The sequence below is a fragment of the Channa argus genome, chromosome 12 (genome assembly GCF_033026475.1).
Source record: "Channa argus isolate prfri chromosome 12, Channa argus male v1.0, whole genome shotgun sequence".
Classification (NCBI taxonomy): domain Eukaryota; kingdom Metazoa; phylum Chordata; class Actinopteri; order Anabantiformes; family Channidae; genus Channa; species Channa argus.
The window spans coordinates 129,876-141,990 of NC_090208.1; the positions used below are offsets into that span (position 1 = coordinate 129,876).

A 12,115-nucleotide genomic window follows, 5' to 3' on the forward strand; every position below is an offset into this window, starting at 1 on the left:
TACACCACAATGTATCCATTGTTACATATGTATTAAGGTTGAGCCTTGTGATGGATAACTCACTTAACTACCCACTTCTCTGCCAGATGTGTCAATGATCACAACTTAAATGTTTTCTGTAACACTACAATAAATGGTTTCCCCACTTATTCATGGTGAATGAAATGTGTAGTATATCAATGTCACATGAACTCCCTGAATTTTATTGTAAATAAAAGAGCAAATGAACTTTGCTCATTCCATGGTTGTGTCTCTATGATGCATCATACCAGTTAATAAGCAAATAAAACTTCATGTGGACTAATGGAGCCACTCTTAATTAAGGTTCTGTGATTAAATAGTGAATGCCAGATTTTTGTATTAGATTCACCTTGTGATCCTAGTCTGTTAGAGGGAGGCTTCAAGCAATGAATAGTTTAGTCAACTGAGCTACTGTATTTTTTTATATGTATATGGACATTGTTAAAATGGCACTTTACTATGTTCATATTAGGTTCATACTGTAGCACTACATTTGCATAAAAGGATATTAAATTAAAGCATTTCATAATTTTATACTTACCTCTCATCAACATTTATTCAGCTAAACTGTACAACACAATCATCAAAACACTAGGTAATGTTTTCTGCAATGTTCATTTTAGTTCTGAATAATCAGATGAGAGCACTGGGGTTGTTCTGGAGGGTAGTGGTGGAACATCATCTCAAAATGACATAATGATTTGCACCATTGTGCAGATTTACCATAGAGAGAAAGAAAACATGTGAACAGATGAAAACAAAAGTAAATCTACATAAATTAAAAACATTTTTTTTTTAATAGAATCAAAATAAACAGAGCATTGCTGTAATAAAAAAATATTTTTAAAATTTATCTTAAAAATTTTATTAAAATTATTTTCTGGTGGCAGAAGTAGGTGTATGTTTCTCTGGTGGTCCACTCCTCCTGGTTCATGACCTTGGACCCCTTGCCTCAGCATCTGTGACTAGTTTGGTTTAGTCTTCATTGACAGTGACTGTTTTCAGTGTTTTTACAATTTCTTGGAGAGTCTGCTGAGTCCTTAGAACCTGATGACTGGGTAGAAGTGTAAAAGCCTTGACACCTTACAACTCACACAGACATACTTTGAGTGGTTCCCAGTGAGTTAGCAGAGTCTGATCTGATGTCACGTCAGGGTCATGTTCTTGTGTCTGATCCTCGTACACACTGCACCAGCATGTCAGTTGCTGTAAGAGAGAGAACGATTTATTTCAGCTAAAATGCCAATGGTTACTGTCAAAATCGATGCAGTAATGCACATGTAAAAAGGAATCTGAATTGCAACAACCAAAATGGAATCAGGTAAAGCTTTTATATGTTTTATAAACATTTAAGCAGTTTGATCTTTTCAGGTTGCTTTCACCACATCTGAGCACCTTGAAAGCAGGTGGGTTGTGTCAGAGGTTTTTCTTTAGCTTTTCCACTGAGTCATATAAAATTTTAATGATAACATAATTATACAGGAAGTACAAGGCTGTGGTTGCTTGGGAAGTAGCTCAACAAGCTGGCTAAAATTCTGACTCCCACTAAAAGCTTTTCAGATGTGATGATTTTATGGTTCCCTTTATTACACCATTGTAGACTGACTATTGGGTGACTGTGGTGCAGGAAGTTAGAGTTTTTATTTTAATGTTTAATTTTTAATAATTTTTAATCAGCCCAAAAAGACCCATGTCACACCACTTTTTAGATCTCTACACTGGCTTCCTGTAGCTGCTCGCATCAGGTTCAAAGCTCTGTCTCTTGCTCACAGGGTTGTTAACTCGACAGCTCCCGCTTACCTCAACTCACTCATTCAAGTCTACAATCCTTCCCGCCCGCTGCGGTCTGCCAACGAACGACGTCTGGTGGTCCCAGCACCGCATAGAAGACACCAAGCAAAACTGTTCAGTGCAATGATCCCACGATGGTGGAACGAGCTACCAAACTCTGCACGCTCAGCTGATTCTCTCCCAATATACAAAAAACTGCTGAAAACTGAACTCTTCCGCATCTTCCTATGCACTTAAATCTTAAAAAAAAAAAAAAAACAACTTTCTGCTCTCTTGCACTTGTATCTTGTGAACTGTGAACACTTTTCTAATAGGACTTTGCTTTGATGTTTTCTCCTTGACTTAGATTTTTGCTGCCTTGTACCTCACTTGTAAGTCGTTTTGGATAAAAGCGTCTGCTAAATGACTAAATGTAAATGTAAATGTAAATGTAAATGTAGAGTGGCCGTCCACCAATCAGTTGTTGGTTCGATCCCCGGCTCCTCTGGTCATCTTGAAGTGTGACCCGAGTAGTTTGTTCTAATGTCTTTGTTTTTCCTTTACTTAATATGTGATCTGAATAGGTTACTTAGAATACGTGACAAATTAACAGAAGTGTACTGTTCTATGGAGTTTCTTGTGTTTTAGGCCCAACAGGCCTCCAAGTCTGGTGACTAAAAACTATTAACACTAAGAGTAAATCTAAAGTAAATGATCAAGTACTGTTTAAAGTGTTGAACCCTAATTGCTATTGTAAAATACAATTCCTAATTGTTTGCAGGCTTTTGTAAAATTAGTTTAATTCCATTTGTCTGATTTATTTTATTGTTTTTATTGTTATTGTTCACTACATTTGAACATAATAAATTATTACTAGAACTTTTAGGGGCCCATGTTTGATATTTTAGAGGCTTTAATAATGTAATGAGCGACTGTGGTGCAGGAAAGTAGAGCAGTCCCACAGTTGGTTTGATCCCCAGCTCCTCTGGTCACGTCAATGTATCCTTGATCAAGACACTGAACCCCAACTTCGTTGCTCCAGGTGAGTTTTGGCCAGCTGTGTTGGCCCCCCATTGGTGTGTGTGTGTGTGATTGTGAGTATGAATGATGAATAGGAAGCAGTGTAAAGCGCTTTGAGTATCAACAGGTAAAAAAAACGCTATATAAGTGCAGACCATTTATAATTTAATGAGCCTCCATGTAAACAGGCAGATACAGAACAGCTGAGATTTATCATCACTCAATGTGTAAGCCAAAGTTTTACACACAAATATCCATCAGTAATCAATGACAGGACAAATGTCCCCCCAACCAGACATGATCACTTTATTAATATAAACTGACAGAAGACATAAAACATAATTCTTGTTCATCAGAGTGTGGAAATGGTATAAAGAAATCAATGTATATAAGCTACAGCAGTGATGTGTTAGCACTTAGTCACTCGAACACAACATTTTCATGAAGCAACAATGAAACAGAAAAAATCTTCAGGTGAATAAAACGAGCAGCTCCTCACAGACCACATCATCAGTCCAGCCAATCAGCTGCACTCGTTTCCTTTGATGAGGAAGAAGGTTCCAGCTGCCACACCGAGCAGACCCATAGTCAGACCCAGTCCACAGAAAACTGCAGGTCCAACACTGGGCTGCTGCACCTTCACATCTGGAGACAGAAAACACACAGTAACATTCAGTTAAACTGAAAACACATGGACCATTATAAACTCTGATGTGGTCATTTTGTCTGCGGCCTTATTCACAGGACCAAAGCACTAAGTCAACACATTTCAGTATTTGGATAGTTATGGGATTTTTTAAAATAAGAATCTGTATGTGAGGTTGAAAGTGGAAGAAAGTAATATTAACATAGTACAGGATAAATAAAACACAAAGTTACAAGAAAAAGGGGTGAAATATATTAATAATAATATTAGAGAAGAGAAGTGGTTGTTAAACAACGTTAATAGGAAGGGGAGGAGACTGCGCACAGTTTCTGGGGAGTCGGAAAACAAACATATGTGCGGTAAAGGTGATCTGGCTGCAGCAGAGTGCAGATGCCGCAAGACTAGAGTTGTAGGTTAAAGATTGTCTGAAAACTTAGAAAAGTCTGTTTTTAACCTAACCGGAATAAAAAGGGGACACTTCATCAGTGTGGGTAAATACAGGGATGTCACTTGTATATTCATTTGGTTAACTAACTATTTTTGTCATAACTTGTTTTTGGATTGTTTTATCAGTATTTGTATGACAGATAGTGTAAAAACAGAGAGTATTCAGCATGGTGCTAATTAGCCATGTGCATGTGGAGTGATTTGTACGGAGAGTACATGATGCTGTATTTCTTTTAAACTTATGTTAAACCTGTAACTTTAGTGTCAGATTAAAGGGGTCGTATTGTTAGTGGCTATAATATGATGTTAAATTATAATTTTCTTTTCACTTTCTCCTTGTGAAGTTATCAACCTATTTTGATACCTTTCTGAGCCAGTTTTGTTACTGAAGAGTTCTTCCTGCATCTCCCGTGATCGGCTTATGCCTTTTTAGGTTTGTGCAGTTGTTGAAGCAGAAACCCCAGAAAACTTGACAGTGTATAATATAAATAATTTTATACAGGTTTATTATTCTAAATGTTTTTGTTAAGGTCATTTCTGCCACTGCTGATATCTTGATCTCTTTGCTCTCTTTGGAACAGTCTTTAGAAATACACTTCCCCCTGACGGTATGAAGACATAATACCAGTTTTAAGGGTTTTATCCAACAAATCATTTTGTATCAATTACTGTATTTAACGGTCTACTTCTCACTGAAACATGGTGTGGAATGGATGCACCTGTTATTTAGTCTAAAACTTATCTGTAAAGTACTTTGAATTGCATGTACTTGTACAAAATGTACGGTACAAATAAAGTTTGACTGACTGAAAGTCAGTTATCTAAGCATTTAGATGTAGTTTGATCGTTTTTCTTTAAATAAAGTTCTCTCACCCCAGAATCTGGTCAGTGGTTCGTTCAGAGCTGGATGTTCCACTGTACAGCTGTAGATGTCTCCCTGCTGTGGGGTGAACTGCAGCCTGGCGATCTGAACGAAGGAACCATCTTTGATAGGATAAGGAACATTGATACTGGTTTCTTCAGTCACCTTCTCTTCATTCTTGGTCCAGTGGACTTTGACAGGAGCAGGATAGAAACCAGTCACATGACAGATGAGGGTGTTCTTCTCTCCGATCTCCACATCATCTTTGGTGTAAACAACAGGGGAGGAGGGAGGAACTGCACAGAAACACAACTTATATCCTTATACTGCAAGAAAACATGTTTATCTTCAACCATGTGTGTAAATGTACTCAGTATTTTTACTGTGGTATTCAATGAATCTTAATGGGTTTTGTTTTCAGTGGCAGATTTAGTGATTTGGGGGTCCCAGTCAAAACCAAATATGGCTCCACCAACCTTCACTGTCATGGACATTTTTGTCTGTATTAATGAGGTTGTTTATGAGGTTTTTTTTTGTTATTTTAAGTTTATATATATTTGCATCGGGGTCCAAAAGTCTGAGACCATTAGGGAAAATACTTAATCTTCTGCTAATTTTGAATGTACTGGCTGCACAGAGGAGCAGTTTCAGCACAGGCTGATCACAGTCAAGTTCTCCACAGAGCAACACAGGAGATCCTTTCTCCCAGTGGACATTAAACTAATCGACTTAATGGAATAAATAGAATTGTTCATTTCATTTATAATTTTAATTTCATGTATTTTTTTAAAAGTTGTTTCAATCTTGAATCTTGAAAACAATGTGTGTGATCCCTCAGACAATATTACATGGAAAAACCATTATGCTACTATCATGAATACAAACACATGGGCTTAGGAGTTCTTTGGAAAACCACTGTCACTTAACACAGTCCACTGCTGCATCTAGAAATACAACATAAAACTTTGTAACAAAGGAGGAAGTCACAAATCAGTTCTGTGCAAAAACACTGCTGACTTCTCTTTGCCAGAGCTCATGTCAGATTAACTGAAAAACAGATGTTGATTGTCTGTGTCAAGAAAGAAAAAGAAACCCATTCATGTGATTTAGATAGAAACATTCAAACAATTAAATCTTTGATAAATGTTGTGGTGTAATAATACAGTATTTGCCTCCTATTTTTAACAGAGTATAAGAAATACTCATGTATGATGTAAGATGAGTTCCTGTTGCTCAGATTAGGAAAAAGTCACTGTGCCTTCATGTGATCAGACTCAACCCTGTAGATGCTCATACACATCTCTGCTCATTCTGGTTAATGTTTCTGGGTTTTGTTCAGCATATTGTACAGAATCACACACACACACACACACACCATTATGTTCAACATAAACACAGTTTGAAAACTCAATGTTCCAGCTGTTTATTATAACCAATAAGGGAAAAAAGAATCACGTCCTCTCTGCTGTGACCTGAACAGGTAACCACTGTTCACATGTGAGGATCAGGTATTTTATCGTGAACTGTTTCACAGTTTACAGAGCCTAGTCAGTGTTCTGTAGTACTGTCTACTGCATCTACACTAAATGTTCCATGTATAAACTCTGCAGTGTCGTGTGTCTAACAGTTGATGAGGTCTTAAATAAAAATTATGTGCTATCAGCTGGACAGTTTAGTCTGACTGATCAAACATTTCTCATTATTACAGTCAGCTACTGTCAATTATTACGTTTTCATTTCATAGTTAAAATGTGTTAATTAAACAGTTTTGTGACTTGTCTTACCGAGCTCCCGCGGAGTGTCCTTATAGAACTTTACAAGAGTATCCAGGTTTGATCTGCAGATCTGTAGATTAGCCACAGCTCCTTCATAAGTTCCCTCCTGGTAACCAAAATTATCTACAAAACTGGGCAGAGGCTCGACTCCTTTCTTGTTGACGAAGTCTGCGTACCACATCTCTTCACCGTCCAGTGCGTACATGTCCTCTCCATCAGTCTTTGAACAGCCGACGATAGTAAAGTCCTCATGTTGAACTGAAGACAAACCAAAACAAACCTGATCATTCACCTGCTGAAACAGTTTAACTGCCACACGTTCATCGATCCGGACTGAAACTAAACACTTTTATCAGAGTTTAAAGTGAGACACACTTACCCTCAACAGAGACACAGAGAACACTGGAGAGGATGAGGAGCAGCTTCATCGTCTTCATCGGCAGCAGAACTTCACTGAGACTCTAAATCTGTGAGGAACAAACTGACAGCAAGTTCAGCAGCAGCCGAGACCAAAATCTGAGAACAGTCAATCACAGAGCAGAGACCACGTGACGTCACTGGTAACCGGGTAGATACAGCAGCAGCTGCTCACACCTGAAGAGAAACTTTATCACTCAGACAGGTGGAGATCAACAATCAGTCCTTCATTCAGAGATTTCATAAAATTTGACAGCATCCTCTCAGAAAGTGAGCAGGAAATAAAATATGAGTTTTTGCTTTATAATAGAAACAAAGTGGTTATATTGATAAAAGTCAGACGTTGTGTTATACACCTGATTACATGAGAACAGTTCCTAAATTAATGCTCCTAACTCCAGACAGGGAAAGTATATTAGACATAAACTGTCAGAACTCTAGGAGAACATGAAGCTGTCCTAACTGCACTGCACTTTTTGTTAGTTTGTTTTGTCTGTGGCTGCTCTGTTACTACCACTGCACCACCAACAAAATGTCAACAGACTCAACTTATTCACGGAGAAGCTGATGGCTAATGATGTGCTCCAGAGGACAAAACCCTGGGCCTGATCCTGCAGTTAACTGAGCAGCTACGACCTGCTGGTAATGTGGATGCTCCTTACACTTTCCAAGGGAAGAAGTCACCGTAGTCATCAGTCAACAGTACTGGTTGCTAGGTGACAGACAAATGATGAAAACCAATGTTGGATTGAGTATATTTAGTATTTCCTAACCGGAGGTAAAATCTGATTATTAAAAGTACTTAGGATTTGCTTCTGTGATAGCAAATTGTGAAAATCCTATCTTACACTGTTCCCATTATAACATAGGATAAGAAGTGTCTGTACCACCCAGCACAATCCAGGATCAACTCCTAGTTCAGTCTCACTCATAGATTGACAGTTCAATATCCTACATTCCTTACAGTGAGTGAACGAAAATGCAGTCCCAGCTGAAGGTCTACTGTTAGCGTGCCAGCCAGACCCAGCGCTCTAACTCAGAATTACAAATTAGTATTTCATCACAAAATCAGATGATACAAAAAATACAGGAATAGCAACAGAAAAGGGATCCTTCTGCCAGGAAGTAGATGTCACGTATACAAAACAGATCATCATAGTAGATTTACATTACAGACAGAAAATATATGAAGAATATGATCAGGGAGGATGTTGAGCAATGTCGATGTGAAGCCAGCAGAAGTAGGTTTAACAACTGATCTTAACTTTGAACACTGAGTTAATTAAACCTGTGATGGAAACTCTGAGTTTGTTCACTCTGAGTAAAGAGCGTGTGTAATGACTATGAAAAAGACATCATCCGTCGAGCTCAGAAACTACAAATCATCTTGGCAACATGTAAATAAGGAGCAGAGCTGATGTTTTAATCCAGTGCAGATATAAAAGGTTAATTTGTGATATTAATGCAGATTTATCTTTAAAAACACAGAAGGAGCTGTGCAACTAGTTGAAGAAAGGACCCAATAAATGATCACACATTTACTGTCCAGAAGTGTTTATTGTCATATGCACAGACAGAAAGCATGTTTCCCTGCACAATGAAATTCATACTTTGCCATACTTTTCTAAAGACAGGTGTAATGCTGAGTCTTTGTTGCAGAGGAGTGTTGATTTCAGATAAGATGCTCTGCAGGTGACAGCATCACAGCCAGGAAACACCAAAACACATGGATTAGCAGGGAGCAACACAGGAGACAAGTGGAGAGAGAAAAAGTCCTGACCATGCTTATCAATCTGTGTACCTGCCATTCAGTCCATATACGTTTCAGAAATTGGAAAATTATTATTATAATTGTATTTAACTTTGATTTACCCATGCTGGGAGCAATGTGTATAAATGTACAAACTGCCTACACATAACTCAACTGGTAAAGGTAAGTTATAGTAACTGTGAATAGTATGTTTTTAACTTATTTTTAGTTTTATGTAAATTGGAAACATCTCTACTAATTAATCTAAATTAATAAAAATAAAGCTTCGCCCCCTTTATTGAAACTAGTATAACCCATCACTGGTGCAGCCAGTTGGTTTTCAAATGGAGATCAGCTGAGGTCAGTAAATGTGTGTAAAGTATTGCAGTTTAAATACACCTATATATGGAAGGTCCAGTTACTGCTGAGTCAGTCCAATCAATTCTGTTGATTATTATTATTAATTTGCCATTTTTTGTCAAAAAAACAAATTAAATCAACCATGATTCATCCATTCATCCTTTATCTGTCACCGCTTATCCTGTGTGGGTCACTGTGGGGCTGGAGTCTACCCCAGCTGTCATTGGTTGAGAGGCAGGGTCCACCCTGGACAGATCGCCAGTCTATCGCAGGGCCACAGAGAGACATACACAGACATCTATTCGCACTCAATTTTAAATTCACAGAAAGGCCACGGCCGGCCGAGCACGAACCCACAGCCTTCTTAACAATGATTCAATGTTGAAAAACATAAAAGGTGAGAAATTTTAAGGGGGTGATTTTTTTAATATCTACATTTTACCTCATGTCTGATCATTTGAGTTTAACCAAGAGATAATACAATTTTATTTTGTTGTATTGTCTTTATAAAAACCAATCTTCGTAAGGTAACTGATGGAGACCAGAAAAGTGGGAGCAATGTCAAATTCTATGTAATTCTTAGTCACAAATAAAACCAGAGTGACGAGCAAAAATAAATTTACTGAAGAGAGAACGTACTCTGTCAGCAACTGTAAGCGTGACCTTTTTTTAGTAAAAAAACCCTCATGAATTTACATTTCAACATCTGTCCTGTTGTTTTATCCTGATTCTGTTTTGTCTGCTTTCATTATGAAATAGCTTTAACTTAAATTTAAGCTCTGACCAGAATTAGAAACTAAACTTTAAACTAAGACTATGAACCATAAAGATTCTTTTGAATCTGTTCTGAATTTAAACCTTAGGATCCTAATTTTTTTTTCAGCTCAGTTTTTATTATTTAGTTGCATCCTGTTGATCTGTGGGCGATTTTTGTCAGATTATGTAGTCAAAAAATATTCTACCTTCAGGTGTCTGTGTTAAACCAGGAAACTATCACATTGTATTCTGACAGCAAAGATCACTGACTCTTGCACCCCATGAAGTAAAGCTAGTGTGGAGTTTTCCTGCAACATCAAATGCACAATTTCTGGAAAATCCAGACTGTTTACTTTCGCTTCATATAGATAGATACTGTTGGATGACCTCGGTAGGGTTGCCATTTATTGGATGTTTCAGGATGAAACAGAGATATGGATGGATTTAGAAGGTGGACTACATCTTGTGTTGATGTTGTAATCTGAAAGAGATCAGTGACTGCAAAGTGTTGGTAGGGGACAGTGTAGCCAGACAACACAGGATGGTGGTGTGTAAAATGTCTCTGATGGTGAGGAAGATGAAAAGGATGAAGGCAGAGCAGAGAACGAAGTGGTTAAGTTAAAAAAGAAAGTTAAAGAAGGAAGAATGTTGTGTAGTTTTCAGGGAGGAGCTGAGACAGACTCTGGGTGGTTTGGAAGTTCTCCCAGATGACTTGGGCGGCTGTAGCTCAGTTGGTAAGGCAATTGACCACAGGGTCAGTGGTTCAATCCCCGCTCCTGGCTACAAGTTGAAGTGTCCTTGGGCAAGACACTGAACCCCAAGTTGCTCCCGGTGGGTCAGGTGAGCACCTTGCATGGCAGCCACTGCCATCGGTGTGAGTGTGTGTGTGAATGGGTGAATGGGAAGCAACATTGTAAAGCGCTTTGGATAAAAGCGCTATATAAGCGACTATTTACCATAAGCGACTATTTACTTGATCACTACAGCTAATGTGATCAGGGAGACAGGTAGGAGGGTACTCAGTGTGTCATCTGGAAAGAGGAAAGTGGACAAGAAGACTTGGTGGTGGAACAAAGAAGTTCAGGAGTGTATACAGAGAAAGAGGTTAGCTAAGAAGAAGTGGGACACTGAGAGGACTGAAGAGAGTAGACAGGAGTACAGGGAGATGCAGCGTAAGGTGAAGATAGAGGTGGCAAAGGCCAAACAAAGAGCATATGAGGACTTGTATGCTAGGTTGGACACTAAGGAGGGAGAGGTGGAGGTCTGCTCTGGAAAACATTGCATATCATTGCAATTTATTTTGTATCATCCTGTTTTTAATCCAATCAAATATTGACCACAGATGAGAGAAATCTCCAAACACCTCAAGAGGTTGTTCAGAGTTGTACAGATGTAAACATCGATGACACTAAAGACGTGATTTTAAATGTCCATCAAGGACGATTTACAGCATGGACTGTGTAACGATTACTGATTAAATTGCTCTCAATTTTCAAAAAAACAAAAGTACATCTTTATTCTAATTGTTCATTTTTCTTTTTGGATTGGCAACAATTTAACTGTATCTATGTGTACTGTTTAAGTTTACAATGGCCATGAAATTAACTTATTAATGTTATAAATTAACAGACCTGAGGACAAGTGCATGTTTTGATAGGGCATATGAGTGAAACTGTGTTTTAGTAGTGATGGACTTTACTGTCTACCCGTGTTTTTTTAGCTTCATTTTTTGTTTAATAAATATTGGCATGGTGAAAAATTTATGTTATAGATCATCTGAGATTGTATTTGCCTAATACCAAGACCTGCTATGATCAAATGACTTTTATTATGCTTTTACCCAAATAATATAGAATTTAAAAGAGGGTACTTACTTTTGCACACTTACTTATGCTTAAGACTTTCGTTTTCATTCAAGGATTGTGATAAATGACTTGGGGCCTTGAGGATGTAGTCAGAGTGGTGGTATGTCTGTGAAGGTTCTTAGCCTTCAAGGTTTGGTTATCCAAAACTTGAATCATGTCAACTGGACCAAGGAAAAGAAGTCCAGCTGACATGATTCAACCTTTGGATAACCAAACCGGGATGACTGAGAATCTTCACCGACATGTCAACTGGAGTACTCACTACTCATCCAAGCAGCTGAGGGAAATGGGTTCAGTTATATCCTCCTGGGTGGGCCTTGTTTCTCACCTGGCCTGAATAGGCTCGTTAGGTGGATAACAGGGAGGTTAAACAGAGTCAGACAGGCGGAGTCATTACTATGTAATGTTATGACTCTAAACACCCTT

At 38.2% G+C, this 12,115-nt stretch overlaps 1 protein-coding gene across 1 annotated transcript; it reads right to left on the minus strand.

Moving 5' to 3' along the window:
- Nucleotides 1-3,090: 3,090 nt before the first annotated feature.
- Nucleotides 3,091-7,078, minus strand: LOC137137341 (HLA class II histocompatibility antigen, DP alpha 1 chain-like). Its single transcript, XM_067523507.1, has 4 exons — nt 6,921-7,078; nt 6,551-6,799; nt 4,778-5,062; nt 3,091-3,456 (listed from the first exon to the last, which is right to left on the minus strand). The coding sequence occupies exons 1-4, from the start codon at nt 6,976-6,978 to the stop codon at nt 3,335-3,337; spliced, it is 714 nt and encodes a 237-aa protein (XP_067379608.1). The 5' UTR covers nt 6,979-7,078; the 3' UTR covers nt 3,091-3,334.
- Between the last annotated feature and the right edge of the window lie 5,037 nt (nt 7,079-12,115).